Below are 21,106 nucleotides of genomic sequence, written 5' to 3' on the forward strand. Positions count from 1 at the left end.
GCAGCATGGGGGAGTATATGAGCAGCATCGGGAGTATATGAGCAGCATGAGGGTATATAGCAGGATTAGGGTATATTATGAGCAGCATGGAGAGTATATGAGCAGGATGAGGGTATATAGCTGGATGGGGGTATATGAGCAGCATGGGGAGTATATGAGCAGGCTGGGGAGTATATGAGCAGGCTGGGGAGTATATGAGCAGGACATTACCCCATAACAGTGTCAGCAGCAGATCCTCGCCCCATAAGTGTGTCATGACCACATTTTTTGCTTAAAATTTTATTTTCCTATTTTCCTCCTCTAAAACCAGGCTGCGTCTTATGGTCCGGTGCGTCTTATAGTCCGAAAAATACGGTAGTTGCTTAAATAAATCTTAGTCCTTTATTATTGTTGGAGGATGGGTTTAAAAAGATCATTGTAAAGATCTTTGTACTGTCCATTCATATACAGTTAGATCCAGAAATGTTTGGACAGTGACAAAAGTATTGGCGTATTAGCCGTTTACCCAAATATATTCAAGACACTTATATAATCAATGTGGGCTTAAAGTGTAGACTCTCAGCTCCTTAAGAATTACAACACTTCAATATAAAGCTGCTTCTTTTTCAAGGGACCAAAGGTAATTGGACAATTATCTCAAAAGTTCTTTAACCACTTCACCCCCAGGCGATTTTCTGTTTTTCATTTAGTTTTTTTTTCTCGCACTTCTTCTTCCAAGAGCCGTCAATCTTGCTATATGAGGGCTTTTTGTTTGCGGGACGAGTTGTACTTTTAAATGAAACCATAAGTTTTACCATATAGGGTACTGGAAAACGGCAAAAAAATTTCAAAAAAGTGTAATTGCATGATTGTTTGGGGTTATTTTTTTCACAGTGTTCAGTATATGGTAAAACTGAGGTCGGTGTGATGGCTTAGGTCAGTACACGTTTCTAGATACCAAACATGTATAGGTTTACTTTTATTAAAGGGGTTAGAAAAAATTCTGAAGTTTGTCCAAAAAAGTGGTGCGACCGGTAGCGTTCTCATTTTTCGGGATATGGGGCTCACTGATGGCTTATTATTTGCGTCTCGAGCTGGCGTTTTTACTGGTACCATTTTTGGAATTTTTTTGCCGCTACGCCGTTTACCTATCAGATTAATTGATTTTATATTTTGAGAGATCGGGCATTTCTGAACACGACAATGCCAAATATGTTTGTTTAATTTTTTTTAACCCTTTAATTAGGTGATTTAAAGTTTTTTTTTTTTTTTTTTTTTTTTATTTTATTACTCCCCCTAGGGGTTATAAGGATCAGCAGTCTGACCACCAAATCATTTCTCCTGATCAGAGCAGCATCGCTCTGATCAGGAGAAATGCTGCGCTATGGTTACAGCGGCTGCTCTGCTGGCTGTAACAGGAACTATGTCATGATAGCGACAGGAGTCATCACATGACCCTATGCTACCATGGCAACCATAGGCTGCCCGGGATCGCGTCACGGGCCCTCCGATGGTTGCGGGGAAAGGTGCATTTCCCGCTACGGAGCTTTAAGTCGCACTGTCACATTTTGACAGCGCTATTTTAGGAGTTAACAGGCGCGGGTGGAATGCTGATCCACTGTTGCCTGCGAGGCACACATCTGCTGTTCAAATCAGCAGACTTGTGTGGGGATCACCACTGGCTCACCGTAGAAGCCGGTGGTGATCAGCCCTACATGATTTAGGACGTACTGTTACGTCCAAGGTTGTAAAGGGGTTAATGGGCTGCATCAAAGTTGTTGCTGTGACTCCACAATATGCGGTCAAGAGTTCTCAATGACACCAATCCTTACCATGGGTGAAGAAAAATCCCTGCACAACTTCCACTCAAGTGAAGAACACTCTTCAGAAAATAGGTGTTTCAATATCTAAGTCTACCATAAAGAAAAGACTTCATGAGAGAAAATACAGAGGTTCATCACAAGGTGCAAAACATTAATCGACAATAAAAACTGAAAGGCCAGATCAGATATTGAAAAAAATATATAAATCTAAAGAAATAAGCCTAGTTCTGGAAAAGCATTCTTTGGACAGAAGAAACGAAGATCAGCCTATACCAGAATGATGGGAAGAAGGAAGTATGGATAAAGCTTGGAATGGCTCACAATCCAAAGCAACCCCCATCCTTTGTTAAACATGGTAGAGGCAGTGTGATGGTCAGGCATGCATGGTTTCCAATGGCACTGGGTCACTAATGTTTATTGATGATGCGACTTATTGATGACTGAAGACAGAAGCAACCGGATGAATTCTGAAGTGTACAGGGCCATACTTTCTGCTCAGATTTAACCAAATGCAGCAAGGCAGATTGGACGGTGCTTCACAGATGGACAATGACTCAAAACATACTGCAAAAGCAATAGGAGTTTTTCAAGGCAAGAGTTTAATATTCTGCAGTCAGTCACAAGATTTCAATGACCTTGGGTATGCATTTCACATGTTTGAGACAAAACTTTGTAGAAATACCTACAAACAGGCAACCACTGAAATCAGCTCTGGTAAAGGCCGGAAAAGCATTACAGAGGAGAGGAGGAAACCCAGAGTTTGGTAACGCCCATGGCTTCCAAACGTCAGGCAGTCATTGCCTACAAAGGATTCTCTACAAAGTCTTAAAAATGAACATTTTATGTATTGTAAATAGGGCTGACCGGGCCCGGGCTGTAAAAGTCCATATCCGCGCGGTTTCAGCACTATTCCCGGGCCTGATCCGGTCCTGGGATTCTGGCTGCACGATCCGGAATCGGCAATTAATAAAAATGTTAAAAATCAATAAATAAATAGCGTTTCATACTTACCAGACTCTGTCATGGCGGCACACTTGCTTCCGGGTCGCGCTCTCACTTCCTGTGCTGTGCACGCAGTCTCACAGCTTTCCGTGTTTTCCCCGCCCACCGGCCGTCCTCTCAGCTGTGATTGGTTCCTGGCTGACGCGCCCCCCCCAGCCTGTGACAGTCTTTGCCGCAGTCATCGCATATCGCGGCTCAGTAATGGGCTGCACTCAGAGCGGGCGGTCGTGCTCTATGGCTGCTCACTCTGAGATGTAGCAGAGCCGGATGTGGGACTTCTCCTGTGGATTATGTCGGAGCAGCAGGGTGTTTGGGCTTAATAAAGTGGTGAAGTAGGAGTGTTTTGTATTTTATTTCAAATAAAGGATTTTTCTGTGTGTCTGTGTTTATTTACTGTCACTTACAGGTTTGTGCGATGCAGGTATCTGACAGACACTTGTACCATCACAAACCTAGGGTTTAGCAGCAGCTATGTGCCACTATTAACCCCTGTTATTACCCCGACTGGCAACGCATCACGCCAGCGGGAAGAGCCGCTATCGCACACCGGTATGTCGCATCTAACAGATGTGACATACCAGACGGCTGCGGGCTGAGGATATACCAGCCCCCAGCCGGCGTTATCTTGGTTGGATGTGAAGATTAGGGGGACCGCACGTCGTCGTTTTTTTTATATATATATATTTTTTTTTTTTTTACTTTCACCGGAATCACACGTGCGAGGGGCTCTGGCAGCACCCGGCAGCCTCGCACGTGTGACTCCGGGCACTGGATAAACAGCACAGATACTGCGTGACGGCTGGGGCTGCAGCCGAGCGCTATAACTGTGCTGCCGAGTGTGTTTACCACCGTGACCGACAGTGCACTGCTTTCCCCGCCCACAGGCCATCCTGGCGCCTGTGATTGGTTGCAGTTAGCTGACACGCTGCCACTCAGGATGGGGCGTGTCTAGCTGCAACCAACACATGCCGGTGGGCGGGGAAAACCATGAATATTGAATTGTCGGCTCCGGAAGGTAATAGCGTGACCCGGAAGGAGTATGCCGCCATGACAGCGCCTCGGTGAGTATGACGCGCTCGCTGCTAGCCCCTCCACAAACGTTTTAACCCTCTGGATTCCGGTCCCCATTGACTTATATGGGCACCGGATTCCAGAGCGGATCGGACTTATTTTTAAGTCTGTTAACGACCCGCCGGCCCCGGATTATTGCCATCCCGCTCAACTCTAATTGTAAACTAAATTTTTCCAATTGCTTTTGAGCCTCTGAAATGAAGATGCTTTTTAGAAAAATGTTTGCAATTCCTAAAATAGTACAGGATATTTTTGTTCAACCCATTTAATAAACCTGGAAGTCTACACTTAAGTTGCATCTCAGTTGTTTAATTTTAAATAAATAGTGGCATGAAGAGCACAAAATCATGAAGATTCGGTTACTGTCCAAATATTTTTGAACCTAACTGTATTTGTACATAGTAATAAGATCACCTCTAACTAAGCCTTTTAGTTTTCCAACCTGAATAACCCCAAGTTTGATAACCTGTCATAACATTAGACAAACTTCTCTGCACCCGCTGTAGTTCAGCTATGACACTGGAGCCAAAAAGGGTACTCCGTATTCCAAGCCTGACTGTTCTACTGACCTGTATAGAGGTAAAACTATGTTTTCCTCATGTGCATCTAGGCCTCTTGTAATGCATGACATAATTTTATTTGCTTTTTCAGAAGCTGCCTGACACTGATCACTTAAGTTGAGTTTGTTGTCCACCCATACATCCAAGTCTCTTTCAGTGGCTATTTTACCACTTAGAACATAATTGTACATTTTATTTCCTTGGCCCAAGTGTATGATCTTGAATTTATGTATATTAAACTTAATTTGCCATTTCTCAGCCCAAGCATACTACTTAAATAAATCCATCATTAACATTAAATTATCTTTCTGTTTGTTGAGTAACTTGCAGAGTTTAGTATAATTTGTAAATAATGAAATGCTTCTCTTTATAAGCTGTACAAGATCATTTAATAAATATAGTTAAAAGAAAAGGGCCCAATGCAGACTCCTGTGGTATCCCATTGTTAACTGTGCCCCAATCTGAGTGTGTTCCATTAATAACCACTCTTTGTTTCCTATCACTGAGCCAATTGTTAACTCAATTACACATATTTTCCTCAAGTCCAATTGGTCTCATTTTATGTACTAATATTTTATGTTGCAAAGCATGAAATGCCTTTGAAAAGTGCAGATACAGTGCCTACAAGTAGTATTCAACCCCCTGCAGATTTAGCAGGTTTACACATTCGGAATTAACTTGGCATTGTGACATTTGGACTGTAGATCAGCCTGGAAGTGTGAAATGCACTGCAGCAAAAAAGAATGTTATTTCTTTTTTTTTTTTTTTTAAATTGTGAAAAGTTTATTCAGAGGGTCATTTATTATTACACCCCTCAAATCACCAGAATTCTGTTTGGTTCCCCTAACGTATTAAGAAGTATTTCAGGCACAAAGAACAATGAGCTTCACATGTTTGGATTAATTATCTCTTTTTCCAGCCTTTTCTGACTAATTAAGACCCTCCCCAAACTTGTGAACAGCACTCATACTTGGTCAACATCGGAAAGACAAAGGAGCATTCCAAGGCCATCAGAGACAAGATCGTGGAGGGTCCCAAGGCTGGCAAGGGGTACAAAACCCTTTCCAAGGAGTTGGGCCTACCTGTCTCCACTGTTGGGAGCATCATCTGGAAGTGGAAGGCTTATGGAACTACTGTTAGCCTCCACGGCCTGGACAGCCTTTGAAAGTTTCCACCCGTGCCTAGGCCAGGCTTGTCCGAAGAGTCAAGGCTAACCCAAGGACAACAAGGAAGGAGCTCCGGGAAGATCTCATGGCAGTGGGGACATTGGTTTCAGTCAATACCATAAGTAACGTACTACACCGCAATGGTCTCCGTTCCAGACGAGCCCGTAAGGTACCTTTACTTTCAAAGCGTCATGTCAAGGCTCGTCTACAGTTTGCTCATGATCACTTGGAGGACTCTGAAACAGACTGGTTCATGGTTCTCTGGTTTGATGAGAACAAGATCGAGATCTTTGGTGCCAACCACACACGTGACGTTTGGAGACTGGATGGCACTGCATACGACCCCAAGAATACCATCCCTACAGTCAAGCATGGTGGTGGCAGCATCATGCTGTGGGGCTGTTTCTCAGCCAAGGGGCCTGGCCATCTGGTCGCATCCATGGGAAGATGGATAGCACGGCCTACCTGGATATTTTGGCCAAGAACCTCCGCTCCTCCATCAAGGATCTTAAGATGGGTCGTCATTTCATCTTCCAACAAGACAACGACCCAAAGCACACAGCCAAGAAAACCAAGGCCTGGTTCAAGAGGGAAAAAATCAAGGTGTTGCAGTGGCCTAGTCAGTCTCCTGACCTTAACCCAATTGAAAACTTGTGGAAGGAGCTCAAGATTAAAGTTCACATGAGACACCCAAAGAACCTAGATAACTTGGAGAAGATCTGCATGGAGGAGTGGGCCAAGATAACTCCAGAGACCTGTGCCGGCCTGATCAGGTCTTATAAAAGACGATTATTAGCTGTAATTGCAAACAAGGGTTATTCCACAAAATATTAAACTTAGGGGTTGAATAATAATTGACCCACACTTTTATGTTGAAAATTTATTAAAATTTAACTGAGCAACATAACTTGTTGGTTTGTAAGATTTATGCATCTGTTAATAAATCCTGCTCTTGTTTGAGGTTTGCAGGCTCTAACTTATTTGCATCTTATCAAACCTGCTAAATCTGCAGGGGGTTGAATACTACTTGTAGGCACTGCATACTACCAAAGTCCAGCCTCAAACTTAGCTCCTCATAGAAGCTGATCAGATTAGATGGCTAGGACCAATCACTCATAAACCCATTTTGAATCTGGGTCAAAGGATAAAATAACTGGTGTATAATTTCCTGGCTCAGCACCACATTATTTGCTATGCGCTAGTCCTGTTGTACAGAATATTTTGAATGTTAGAAATAATAGTGGTCTATCACAGCAATATTTGGGTTGCATACCGTCTGAGTCTGGAGATTTGTCTATTTTAGTGTTAAAGGTGGCGCTATTCTTCCTGCTGAATTAAGAAGGTGACATTTAATAGGGAATTTATGGTATCTCTGATCAATGTTCATCTGTCATGGAAGTTTCTTGTGTAAATGTTTTAGAAAACAAGATGTTCCCTCACATTCATCCACCATTTCGCCCAGATTATTTTTGAGGGGCCAACACGAACATTTGTGTTTCTTACTGGTTATGAACAATATTTTTGCATTACTTTTACTTTTCTTTGGCAATAAGCCTCTCTGTCTCAATTTTGGCTGCCTTCATTTGCTTTTTACACAGTTTATTTTTTTTTTCCATAACTATTAAATGCTTCACTTACTTTTTGTCATTTATTCCGCCCCATACAGCTCTATATAGCCATAGTGGTTTTTTTTCCTATTTCTAGCTTGTTTCTTCCCATAGGGTATACATTCTACAATTTGGGATGCTTATAAATGCCTTTTGTCCTTAAAATTAAAAGTACACATTGTCCCAGTTTACAGCATTTAAATGATTTCTTAGCTGATGGAAAATTGCTTTCCTAAAATTTAGAATCCTTGTAGCCTCTCTGCTATGCATATTAAAGGACAAGTGAAAACTTATTGTTTTGTGCCCACTATTACCCAAGTGACCGCCGCCTTGTACATGTCATATTCTGTCTTGTCTATTGGTTAAAATAAGGTCTAGCAATGCCCCCCTCTTGTTGGATCCTGCACTAATTGTTCGACCTGCAGGTTTCTGTTCCCAATTTATATCGGGGTAGTTGAAGACCTCTGTTATAATTAATTCAATCTCATTTGCTGTCTTATTTATTTTTCTTTATGAAAATTTTTTTGCGGCTGCTTCCATTATACTTGGAGATTTATAAGAAACCCCTCTCAGTATTTTATAGGGATTCTACATTTTTGCATATTTTCTCACGCAGGATGAGTTTTAGGGACAATTTCATGTTAGTTTGAATGTTCTCCTTGTGATTGCGTAGGTTTCCCCCAGACAATCTGGTGTCTTCTTACACTCCAAAGATATAATGAGAAGGAATTTAGATTATGAGCCACAATAGGTACAGTGATGATGATGTTAGGCAAAGTGGTATAAATGTGAATAATTTATATAAGTATATGCTTACATATATAGTCATTCATGAATAGACTATGGCCCTGTTACTTAACAGCCCAGTCGTAGCTCTCACCCAGCCTTGTCTCTGTTATCCCCACAATATCAGAATTTTCTCTCAACAATTTAATTTTAATTCTTCAATCTTCTTGGTGGTGTTACCCAAAATACCTTGAGGAAAGGAGGATAAAAGATTTAAATTGGATTATACAAATAGTTGATATGGCATTTAAAGTTACAATTGGCACATTGTAGATATCACTTAAAGTGCTACCTACTGACAGTCTCGCTTTTAGTGCTGATTCATCAAAGCTTTAACGTCGGTATTCTGGCATAAAAAGCTTTGAAAAGTCACATAATTTTTGTGCAACTGGTGGCTCGTATAAAACTATGTGAATTTTTGCTTTCTTACACCATTCTCCCCCAGCTTTGGCAAAGTGGACAGAGCTGGGGTGGCACAGATGCATGGCGTCTACTGCTCGTCAAATTAATGACGAGTGACGGCATCTGCTACACCCAAATCTTTCTCCAGTAGTTACTGGAGTAGCATTTGTGGCGAATAGAGATCAGTGAACCCCAACAGTAAAGTTAGTCTTAAAAAAAAAATAATTAGTGTTCGAATTCAGGGTTCGTGTGCTTTACTCGAACAAGCATTGGTGTGCTCGACCCAGTGCAAGTCGCATGCAGTGTTTGAATGGCTTGTACTGGTGGTAACAAGCGTTATCGGATATAGTGTGTACAAAAAGAAAAAAGTGAAAAAACCTTGCACTCCCTCTCCCAGAAATTTATGGTTGGTTGTATGTAGGTGGAGAGCCGAACTGCCCAATGAGTGATTTCCACTGAGGGTCCGGTCCAGGTCCAGAACGGAACATTAGATAAAATCCGGCTGAACCCGAACTTCAACGGTTCCACTCATCTCTAGCCGCGAGGTGTACACAGAGGTGTACGCCAATTGACCGACAGTTGACCGACACTCCTAATTCATGAAGAGGCATGAGGAGGAGACTCTAGCACACACAACGCATCAAGGCCGGCATGAAAAACACCAGTTTTAATGTGCCAGGTCCTTACTATGCAATGTTTAAAAAAAAATAAATATTACTAAAATCTTCTGTAATTTTCCTTGTTGTATGGGTTTTCCTGGGTTGACGTAGAAGGACTCTGAAAACCAAGAAGAATTGTGACCCTCCTTGTTTAAAAAAAGTAAATAGCTATTGGAGAATGATGTTTCAATCTTGTCTTCACTGCAGGGATGAGCTCTTCAGGCAAAGTCTGTCGAAGCTCAGGGAGCAGATAGTCAAGGCTAATACCTTGGTGAGAGAAGCCAACTTTTTGGCAGAAGAGATGAGTAAATGCACAGACTATCAGGTCACTCTTCAGATTCCAGCAGTTAACCTCAGTGCCAATCGTAAGGTTAGTAACGTACAATTCCACACTATTTCCTAATTATATTTGATTCATTTTGCGGTTTCTTTCAAAACTGTCGGATGTTTGGTGTAAACCTCATATATCGTATTAATTAAATATGATTTTCAAAGTTGCAAACAAATAATCACTGCTTTAAAACTTTAACTATATCTATAAAATCAATGTACCGTATTTTTCGGGCTATAATACGCACCGGACTATAAGACGCACCCTGGTTTTAGAGGAGGAAAATAGGAAAATAAAACTTTAAGCAAAAAAATGTGGTCATGACACACTGTTATGGGGCGAGGATCTGCTGCTGACACTGTTATGGGGGTAATGTCCCCAAATTCTCTACTAAGGTACCCCATCCTGGTAATGATCCTCCTGCCTTGTATATGATCCTGCTATAAACTCCCATCCTGCTCATATTCCCCCATCCTGCTCATATACTCCCATCCATCCTGCTCATATACTCCCATCCTGTTCATATACCCCATCCTGCTCATATACCCCCATCCTGTTCATATACCCCCATCCTGTTCATATACCCCCATCCTATTGATATTCCCCCCATCCATCCTGCTCATATTCCCCCATCCATCCTGCTCATATACTCCCTTCCTGTTCATATACTCCCATCCTGTTCATATACCCCCATCCTGTTCATATACCCCCATCCTGTTCATATACCCCCATCCTATTGATATACCCCCATCCATCCTGCTCATATTCCCCCATCCATCCTGCTCATATACTCCCATCCTGTTCATATACCCCATCCTGCTCATATACCCCCATCCTGTTCATATACCCCCATCCTGTTCATATACCCCCATCCTATTGATATTCCCCCCATCCATCCTGCTCATATTCCCCCATCCATCCTGCTCATATACTCCCTTCCTGTTCATATACTCCCATCCTGTTCATATACCCCCATCCTGTTCATATACCCCCATCCTGTTCATATACCCCCATCCTATTGATATACCCCCATCCATCCTGCTCATATTCACCCATCCATCCTGCTCATATACTCCCATCCTGTTCATATACCCCCATCCTGTTCATATACCCCCATCCTGTTCATATACCCCCATCCTATTGATATACCCCCCATCCATCCTGCTCATATTCACCCATCCATCCTGCTCATATACTCCCTTCCTGTTCATATACTCCCATCCTGTTCATATACCCCCATCCTGTTCATATACCCCCATCCTGTTCATATACCCCCATCCTGTTCATATACCCCCATCCTATTGATATACCCCCATCCATCCTGCTCATATTCACCCATCCATCCTGCTCATATACTCCCATCCTGTTCATATACCCCCATCCTGTTCATATACTCCCATCCTGTTCATATACCCCCATCCTGTTCATATACCCCCCATCTATCCTGCTCATATACTCCCATCCTGCTATATGCCCCCATCGTACTCATATACCATCCTGGTATATGGCCTGTATCCTATAGCACAGAGAAAAAAAATAAACGTTTATACTCACCTCTTCCTCACTCCCTGCAGCACCGATCATCTTCATCTCTGCGCCACTGACCTGTGTGTGTGGAGCCGTCCCCCTGCAGCACGCGATGTCTTCCTGTCTGTGCCGATCAGCTGACCAGGACAGATCAGCTGACCGGCACAGACAGGAAGACATCGCGTGCTGCAGGGGGACAGCTCCACACACGGGGACGGGTGAGTACACTGATTCACTGCACCCCGTGCTGATGATGACGCGCGGGGGGCAGTGAATACAGCCGCACATGATCACTCCAGGCTGTAATTGCCAGGGGTGATCATGCGGACCGGCTCTTTACTATGCGCGCGTCCCCGCTCATCCTCCCGCCCACCTGTCAGCGCCGGCTTCTGCGCTGAGAAATGGGCGGGAGGATGGGCGTGCATATGTAATGAGCGGGCCCACGTGGTCACGGCAGGCGCTGCTACTGCCTGCTCGTGCCCCCGATGACCCGCTCCACCGCAGCACCCTCATTCCCGGCCGCAGCCCTATAGTCAGACCATAAGACGCACCCCCAACTTTCCCTCAACATTTGGGGGAAAAAAGTGCGTCTTATGGTCGGAAAAATACGGTATATTGGTGACACTTCCTCACCTCCATTAGTTACTGAATATAAGCATTGTGCTGAAATAGTTTACAATTACTTAGCTTTTTTTTCCCTTTATTTATATAGAGAGGGGCAATAGTGAGTGAGCCCGCCATCCAAGTGAGACGTAAATGTAAAGGCACTCAGGTCTGGTCTATTGAGAAGTTGGAGAATAAACTCATCGATATGAGGGATTCTTACCAAGAATGGAAAGAGCAGCCAACTAAGGTAATTGTTATGTTTGCATTACTTGTATTACTTGAATGCTCCTAACCTGAAGAAGTTTACATTGCTGTCATTTCCTTAGTTCTCATGCCGTCACAGATGTTTTCCATTAAAATTGAAAATTAAAATGTTCTGTTTTTGTAAAATCCTTGTTTTCTCTAAAATATGATTACATGAAGATATATGACTACATCACTAATTATTATCCCCTCCCGTCTACATCTAAATCTCTCAGAACTGTCAGTCATTTGGTTTCTTTTCTTCTATGCTCTGTTTCTTTGCTCCTTTCTATGGCTGCTTTTCTTGAGACTTATCTGTGTTCAGATACTTTCATAAGCAACTAAAAGTAGAAAGAAGTCCACATGTTACAGTAAAACAAGTTGTATAGCATTTAAAGGGGTTGTCCACCTCTGGGATAAACCCTTCTCACTCCCAATTAATTTGACCCCATTGAAATAAAAAAAGCATATACTCACCTGTCCTGCTGGCACCAATCCAGTGATGTCAGCACTCGCGTTCCCGGAGCTCATGTAAGGTTGTTACAACATGCGAACTTGCCCTCAATCACCGCAGCTTCACTGTCCTTGATTTTGGGCATAGAAGTAATCAATTGGAAGTTAGTGGCCATATGCAGCTCCAACTTCCTCTTGATTACTTATTCGTCTGAAGTTGGGGACAGGGAAGCTGGAGCAGATTGGGACCAAGGATAGCGTGATGTAACCACTTCATTTGAGCCACAGAAATGCGAGATGAATCTGAGCTTTTTTATTTTAACGGGAGCAAACATGGGGAATGAGAAGGTATTGTCCGAATAGTGGATAACCCCTTTAAGGGAATCTGTCAGCAGGTTTTTGCTATCTAATCTGAAGATCGCATGCTGTAGGGGTTAAAACGCAGAGATTTTCAGCGATGCCTCTCTTAAGGTCCTTTTGTGGTTTACCTGCAAGTTTGTTTTAGCTTCAGGAGATTATCATTGTATGACTATGTCAGCTACAGCAGCGCATGAGCCCTAGTCCAAAATGCCCCCTTCTGTGATTAGCAGCTCACTGTCTATAGACATTGTACATACAGAGCCTGGTGTGGATGTGAGATTGTGAGCTTTATCAGCTCTGCTGCATTGCTAAATCTAAAAACTGTGATTGTGTCCCAACTGCTACACCCAGTAATCTAAGTGATGCATCGATATATTCAGGGTATCTTTGCGTACACCATGCTGCTCTTAGATGAGGTAGCAAAAACGTGCTGACAGATTCCCTCTACGGCTACTTTCCCACGATGAGCTTTTGGTGAGTTTTTGATGTTGTAGAATTTTTACAGCTATTATTGAAATTGGGTTAAATGCGTTTTTCATTAAAGGGAACAAATCATCAGAATTTTTGTATATAAGCTAAAGCCAGTGCTATACTGGCTCTATCAGGCACACTCTCCATACCTGTAGTGGTCAGCTCGGATGTTTAGATTTTGAAATCCAAAAAAGTAAAGTTTATAAAATGAGCTGCTTGTTGATTGGCAGTTGCAATGAAGCAGATAATATATTCATAGTTATCCCCTCCCCCTAGTAGAATTTGCATAAGTATATGCAAACGATTCACTTTGTTGCAGGACCTGTGTGAGGTCATAACCATGTGACCTGGTATCCAGCTTTGTTGGCTGAGGCCCCGCCCCTTCTGGTCACATGGGTATCACCTCACACAGGTCCTGCAAGAGACAAAGTGAATGTTTGTATAATACTTATGCTAATTATATCAGGGGGAGGGGCTAACTATGAATTTATGATTTGCTCCAATGCAACTGTCATTCAACAAGCAGCTAATTTTATAAACTTTACTATTTTGGATTTCAAAACCTAAACATCCGTGCTGACCACTACAGGTATGTAGAGAATCAGCCTGATAGTGCCAGTATAGCAGTGGCTTTAGGCTATATACGAAAATCCTGGTGATTGGTTCCCTTTAAGTTTTTTGTCTGTTTGGTGTTTCCTGCTTTAAATAAATCTGCTTTGTTTTTGAATTTTCCTGGTATTTGGCTTAGACAAAAGATTGACATTATTAGGTGCGGGTAAAATGCGTTTTTTATGCATGTCCGCCATGGTAATACACTAAAAATGCATGTGTGTTTTTTACCTGCAGTTTAAATCATCTAATGCAATTCTCTGTGGAATATCTGCACAGAAAAGGCAACGTACCCACCAAGGACGTTGACATGCTGCGGATTTGAAAAACACACCACAGGCGTGTTAACACAGCGTAAAAAAGAAGCACAGTGAGCAGGAGATTTCCCTAAATCCCATCCACTTTACTTTCGCAGGCAAGACATGCAGAGTCAAAAACTCACCAAAAGCTCATCAGATCGTAGCTTAAAGGGGTGGTTCACCCATATTTTTTAGATTGATATTATATTAAAAAACAATGTTTCTCTCAAATACCTAATGTTGGCAATAGTGCCTGTGAGAGGCGCTATTGCAGACTGCTGTTCTCCTCATCTGACCCCCGGGCTCCGTGACCTTGGGGATCCGGTGACGTCACGTCAAGTTCCTGATCACGTGACATCACCGCGCCGGCCCCAGTCTTCCTCTGTCACTGGACAGTGGGTGGTGTTTCACCGCTCATCACAGCCCAGATTGTCTCCTGCTTGCAGCGCTCTGCTGTGAGGGAGGAGGGAGCAGATGGGCTGTGACGAGTGGTGAAACACCGCCCTCAGCCCATCACTCACGGACACTGCGGCCGGCCCCAGTCTTCCTGACTCAATGGGTCTGTGGGTGGTGTTTCACCGCTTGTCACAGCCCAGTGTGTCTCCTGCTTGCAGCGTTCTGCTGTGAGGGAGGAGGGAGCAGATGGGCTGTGATGAGCGGTTAAACACCGCCCACAGCCCATCACTCACGGACACTGCGGTCAGTCGCGGTGTCCGGAACTTGACAGGACGTCACAGGATCCCCGAGGTCACGGAGCCCGGGGGTCAGGCATGGGGAACAGCAGTCTGCAATAGCGCCTCTCACAGGAACTATTGCCAACATAAGGCATTTGAGAGAAACTTTGTTTCTCAATATAATAACGATCTAGAGAATAAAAAATATGGGTGAACCACCCTTTTAAGACATCTTCATTAGTCCATAGTTCAAGTAGCAAGTGGAGGTAGTTTTAGTGTTGAAGGAATGACACGTATAGGAGAAAAAGCATCATAAATCTGTAAAGGCATGCTCCCACGAACACAGTTAATTTTAAAGTTGATTTGAATTAATAGATCTTGGAGTAATAATAATTTCCGCAATTGGATGTGTTTAAAAAAATTGTTCCTGTGGTGAGATAATATTATAGATATATATGTGCCCCTTCTATGTACTGTGTAATGGCTGTGTCTGACCGTACAGGGACATGGTCTGATCATACCACATCTCCTGGGTCGGGAAGGAAGTAAAAGAGAATTAAGACAGGACAGCACGGGATCATAGCTGATTCTTTCTCTGCCTGTTTTTAAAAAAAATATTTTACTTTAAAGAAATAATAATTTGCAATCTTGTCCTGTATGTGTACTCTTTTAATTCCGCTCCGGCCCAGGAGATGTGGTATGATCAGACCATGTCCCTGTATGGTCAGACACGGCCATTACACAGTACATAGCAAGGACACATTTAGAAGATTATCTCAGCACAGGAACATTTTTTTTTTTTTTAAACATCCAATTGTAGAAATGATTATTATTCCAATATTTATTGATTAAAATCAACTTTAAAATTAACTTTGTTCATGGGAAAACCCCTTTATATTATGGAAGATTTTTTTTTTTAGATTCTATAGCTTCCACTGAAAGCAAAATGTATACTATTTTAAAGAGCATAATTCATGTCACAATAAGGCTGTGTTCACACTAAAGGGAACTTTAGACGCAACGACATCGCTAATGAGATGTCGTTGGGGTTACGGAATTCGTGACGCACATCCGTTCTCGTTAGCGATGTTGTTGCGTGTGACAGCTACGATCGTCTGTTAACAATCAAAAATACTCACCTAATCGTTGATCGTTGACACGTCGTTCATATCCCAGATATCATTGCTTTTTCAGGACGCAGGTTGTTCGTCGTTCCTGAGGCAGCACACATCGCTACGTGTGACACCCCAGGAACGACGAACAACAACGTACTTGCGTCCTGCCGGCAACGAGGTGGGCGTGTCGTTAATGCAGCTGGTCTCCGCCCCTCCGCTTCTATTGGCGGGCTGCTGTGTGACGTCGCTGTGACGGCAAACGAACCTCCCCCTTAACAAAGAGGTTGTTCGCTGCCCACAGCGACGCCGCTAGGAAGGTAAGTATGTGTGACGGGTACTAGCGATTTTGTCCGCCATGGGCAGCGATTTGCCCATGACGCACAAACGACGGGGGCAGGTGCTTTCACGAGCCTCTACATGGCGACTCAGCTAATCCCATAGGTTTTCTATGGGATTCAGGTCTGGAGAAAGTGCAGGCCACTCCATCTGAGGTACACCCGGTCTCCAGCAGCCGTTCCCTAATGATGCAACCTCGATGAGCTGGAGCATTGTCATTCACAAAGATGAAATTACGCATGTGTTGTTCATGCAGAGGCACAGTGACTGGATTAATGATGTTATTCAAGTAGCAAAGCTGTCACTGTATCATTCACAAAGTGTAGGGTAGTTCTGAATTGACTAGACACACCTGCCCACACTGTAACACCAACCGCTAAGTCTCCTCTGGTGACAACAGTGGCTGATGCATAACGCTCTCCTTGACGTCTCCAACATCGTTGGCGACCATCATTTCTGTTCAGCATGAAGCGACTTTCAGTGAACAGCACTGAGGCCCACTGGACCTCATCTTGTGCAAGGGTTATCGTCAGGTACCCTTGAAGGTCATCTACCACGCAGACCACGCTGATGTAAATGCTTTTGAATGGTATGATGTGACACTTGGAAGCATCTCACCTCCCTAAAATGTGCCTGGAGTTGTGTGATATTCATAATCCGATTCCAAAGGGCTTTGTTCACAATGAAGCTGTGATCAGTGTGGGATGTGGCCAAAGGATGTCCACTTCCATGCTTTTCTGTGACTTTTACAGTCTCTCTATATCTCTGTTGCAACTTTATGATGACACTCTGTGACGCTCTAAGCTCATTGACTACTTCTATCAGAGCACATACTGCTTCAGGGGACAACATTGAATATATGACACTTTGATGCCATGTAGTCAGTGTACAGCTTGTACAACAGTAAATTTGGTGTGCCATCTAAACTCCACACACAACCATTAGTGTAAAAACTGGTGGCAACAAAAATTAGTATATCTCTATGTTAAAATGGCCAAAATGTGCCCAATTTGCCATTTTCCCCTCCCTGGTGACTCATTTTTGCTTCAAGGTCTCATGTGTGAATGGTGAGCAGGTGTGTTATATTTGGTGTTACCAGTCACTTTCTCAAGCTGGTCATTAGAAATTCAACATGGCACCTCATGGCAAAGAATTCTCTGAGAATCTGAAAAAAAGAATTGTTGCTCTACATAAAGATGGCCTAGGCTATAAGAAGATTACCAACACCCTGAAACTGAGCTGCAGCATGGTGGCCAAGACCATACAGCAGTTTAACAGGCTAGGTGGCACTCGGTGGAACAGGCCTCACCATGGTCAACCAAATAAGTTGAGTTCATGTTCTCAGCGTCACATCTAGTTGTCTTTTCAAAATACACGTATGAGTGCTGCCAGCATTGCTGCACAGATTAAAGGGATGGGGGGGAAGTAAGCCTGTCGGTGCTCAGACCATACGCCACCCACTGCATCAAATTTGTCTGCATGGTTGTCGTTCCAGAAGGAAGCCTCTTCTAAAGATGATGCACAATAAAGACCGCAAACAGTTTGCTTAAGACAAGCATATATATTAAGGAAATAAATTACTGGAACCATGTCCGGTGGTCTGATCAGACCAAGATAAACTTATTTATGTCAGATGGTGTCAAGCGTGTGTGGCGACAACTAGGTGCTGTGCACAAAGACAAGTATGTCTTGTCTGCAGTCAAGCATGGTGGTAGGAGTGTTATGGTTTGGGGTTGCATCAGTGCTGCCAAGTGTGGGGAGCTACAATTCATTGAGGGAACCATCAATGCCAACATGTTGTCGTGCAGTGCCTACCGGGGGTCCCGCCAAGTATAAGAATACCGGCAAGCACCGCAACACACAGGGTACATCAGTAACACAATACAATGGTAGACCCTGGCGCTTGGGAGAGGGGAGCGTGGCACTCACCTGAGGCTGATACCTGCACACCCTAATATCCCTAGACTGGTCGTTCTCCCCCGGTGTTTCTATCACCTGCTTAAGCCCTCACTGGTCCTGAACTTTGCCCTGATTAGTGCAGCCAGCAAGACTCTTGTCTCGCTACTGACATAAGACATCACAAGGTAGGAAAGACAAACCGGAGAAAGACCTAACAAATAAAACTCCAGCAGGAACTTCTCAGCTGCAACTGAAGCGACACCTTGCCTTCCTCCAGAGACTGGATCCTTCCAAGTGGACAGGATAAGTGTGAGCTATAGCCGACAGAGGGAGGAGTGAAGATTTTTATAGCAGAAGGGAATTGCTGCAGCTGAGGTTACAACTACCTGTTGAATCACTGCAGAATAGAGATTAACCTTAACCCCTTCAGTACTGGATGGAATTAAACAAGGGCATTAAAGTGGATCTGTGATCCACAATACGCGGTGACTTTCTGATCTCGGGTCTCTCCGACACACACAAGTGACACATATACTGTGACATACTAAAGAAAAACATGATCCCTCCCCCCATTGGATACTGGGTCACAGGGCAGTATTCCAACTTCATAACGACCTTAAACAAACCCCCAAGTTTACCACTGCCTTGCTAAAGAAACAGGATAAGGGTGCTAGACTGGCCAAGCATGTTTATAGACCTAAACCCTATTGAGCATCTGTGGGACATCTTCAAACAAAAAGTGGAGGATCGCAAGGTCTCTAGCATACACCAGTTCCGTGATGTTGTCTTGAAGAGGGTTCCAGTGGCTCCTGTGAAGCTCTAGTGAACTCCATGCACAAGTAAATTAAGGCAGTGCTTAAAAATAATGGTGGCCCACAAAATATTCACACTTTGTGCACAATTTTCATTTAGGGGTGTACTCACTTTTGTTTCCAGTGGTTTAGACATTAATAGCTGTGTGTTGAGTTATTTAGAGGGCACCAAAGTTTCACTGTTATACAAGCTGTACACTGACTCCTTTACATTGTATCAAAGTGTCATATCTTCAGTTTTATTCCATGAAAAGATGTAACAAAATATTTTTAAAAATATGAGGGGTGTAGTAACCTTTTACATATACATAATGTATATTATGAAAGAGGTTTTCTGGGCAAAAAGAAAACTTCCTATGTCCCTATGGGCTTTGATCCGAAAAATAGTAATTGATACTCCCTTACCAGCAGCCACCCAGATCTAGCAGCGGACACTTTGTGGTGTACAATGGAGCAGAAAGTGGAGATGTCACCGCCACCCCATATGCAGTACCACTGTGGCCTGTGATTGGCTGCAGCAGTCAGGTGGCTTGAGCAGTGAATCATGGGATATTTTTCTTATGATGCTTTGTGCAAAGTTACCAGACCGCTGCAGCCAGTCACGGGCAACAGTGGTCATGCAGCTGGTGGCATAGTGAAATCTCCATTTCCTGTGGCAATGCAGACCATGGAGCAGCCTGCCCTGAATTCTAGGCAATGGGTAAGTTTTTTTTACAGGTTTAATCTCCTTCGGAACTTATTTTTTTGCTGGACAGCCCCCTTAATAGACATTGGTTTTTATTTTTTACAATTTTTACAGATTTTTAGGTTTCCCAAGCTTATAATGAGCATTTAATTTAGTTAATTTGTCTTTACAGAAATGTAAAGTTTACTAATAGAATAATCCAATTACCAATGGCTGTTTTCCTGAGCACCATTACGAGAATATATGCTTCCAGAATACAGCGTTATGTTGAGTATTTCTAGATGATTTGAGAAGTGATGGTTCGTAATAGAATAATTTTAATAAAGTGTTAATATATCATTTATGTACCTATTTATTATGCATTTCTTATATAGCACCATTATATTCTGCGGCACTTTACATACTATCCTCATTGGGGGCTCACAATCTACATTCTTTATCTGTATGTCTTTGGAGTGTGGGAGGAAACTGGAGAACCCGGAGGAAACCCACGCAATCACGGGGAGAACATACAAACTCCTTACAGATGTTGTCCTTGGTGGGATTTAAACCCAGGACCCCAGCGCTGCAAGACTGCAGTGCTTACCACTGAGCCACCCAATATAGAAAATAATTAATTATTAAATCTCTCTATTGTCTCACAGTCCTAAAAGTTTGCCCAAAATTTCCAAATGAGGAAAAAAATAGTACTTGATTTCTCTTTATATAGTATCATTATACAAATTGTATTAGGTAAATGTCATCTTATGTTTTGTTACAGAATAAAATGATTATTTATAAGAAAGGAGACCCTTTTTATGAAGCACAAGAAAATCACAATCTTATTGGTGTGGCAAATATATTCCTAGAATGTCTCTTTTATGATGTTAGACTTCAGTATGCCGTGCCTATCATTAGCCAGCAAGGGGAGGTAAGCGGTTTAATGTATTGTTTTTCTAAATACAAAACTACACTTTGTTGCAAAAATTTAGAAGATAAGTTGAATGTCATATGTTATGTGTCTTTTCTTGTTGCATTCGCCATGTATCATGCACCATTAAATTGACGTCTATGCACATTCAGCCTAAGGATATGTCAACAACGCTAAAGCTGTTTATAAGATCACTTACGTTCTCTTGTACAACTGGTTATATTAAAGGGAATGTATTTTGTATTAAAAATAGTGATTATGAAATCAAGGACAAAAAGAAAGATTGGTATCTGCTCACCTGTAGCCAAAGGAGGGGTCACCGTATCCAGGGCTCGTGCAAGGGAAAGGGTATACTGGCAATCCAGATTGTAGACAGAGGGTAATCCAGCAACAAAGTCCAAGGGATATTAAAATCCAAAAATTTTATTAAATCAAATTAAAATCCATATAAAAAAAGGTCCAAACAGGGTATAAACAACTGTCAGAGAGACAGTTGTTTATACCCTGTTTGGACCTTTTTTTATATTGATTTTAATTTGATTTAAAATTTTTGGATCTTAATATCCCTTGGACTTTTTTGCTGGATTACCCTCTGATTATGAAATCAAGTATTTCTAATACAAAATTAAAATCGCAGCTTATTTAGTTTTTATTTAATTCTAATTTTACTGGAGGCACTGGGGGCTGCCATGCTGGATTTGCTGTGTGTGTAATGACAGTT

The 21,106-nt window shown here is 42.7% G+C and overlaps 1 protein-coding gene across 6 annotated transcripts in view; it reads left to right on the forward strand.

Moving 5' to 3' along the window:
• KIF13A (kinesin family member 13A) overlaps positions 1-21,106 on the forward strand; it is a 337,055-nt gene that overhangs the window by 231,640 nt on the left and 84,309 nt on the right. For all 6 annotated transcript variants that reach the window (XM_075314713.1, XM_075314715.1, XM_075314714.1 and 3 more), the window contains exons 18-20: positions 9,263-9,425; positions 11,626-11,766; positions 20,236-20,385. In XM_075314713.1, coding sequence (XP_075170828.1) covers positions 9,263-9,425; positions 11,626-11,766; positions 20,236-20,385 — 454 coding nt within the window. The remainder of the gene's footprint in view (positions 1-9,262; positions 9,426-11,625; positions 11,767-20,235; positions 20,386-21,106) is intronic.

The sequence above is a fragment of the Anomaloglossus baeobatrachus genome, chromosome 6 (assembly GCF_048569485.1).
Source record: "Anomaloglossus baeobatrachus isolate aAnoBae1 chromosome 6, aAnoBae1.hap1, whole genome shotgun sequence".
Classification (NCBI taxonomy): domain Eukaryota; kingdom Metazoa; phylum Chordata; class Amphibia; order Anura; family Aromobatidae; genus Anomaloglossus; species Anomaloglossus baeobatrachus.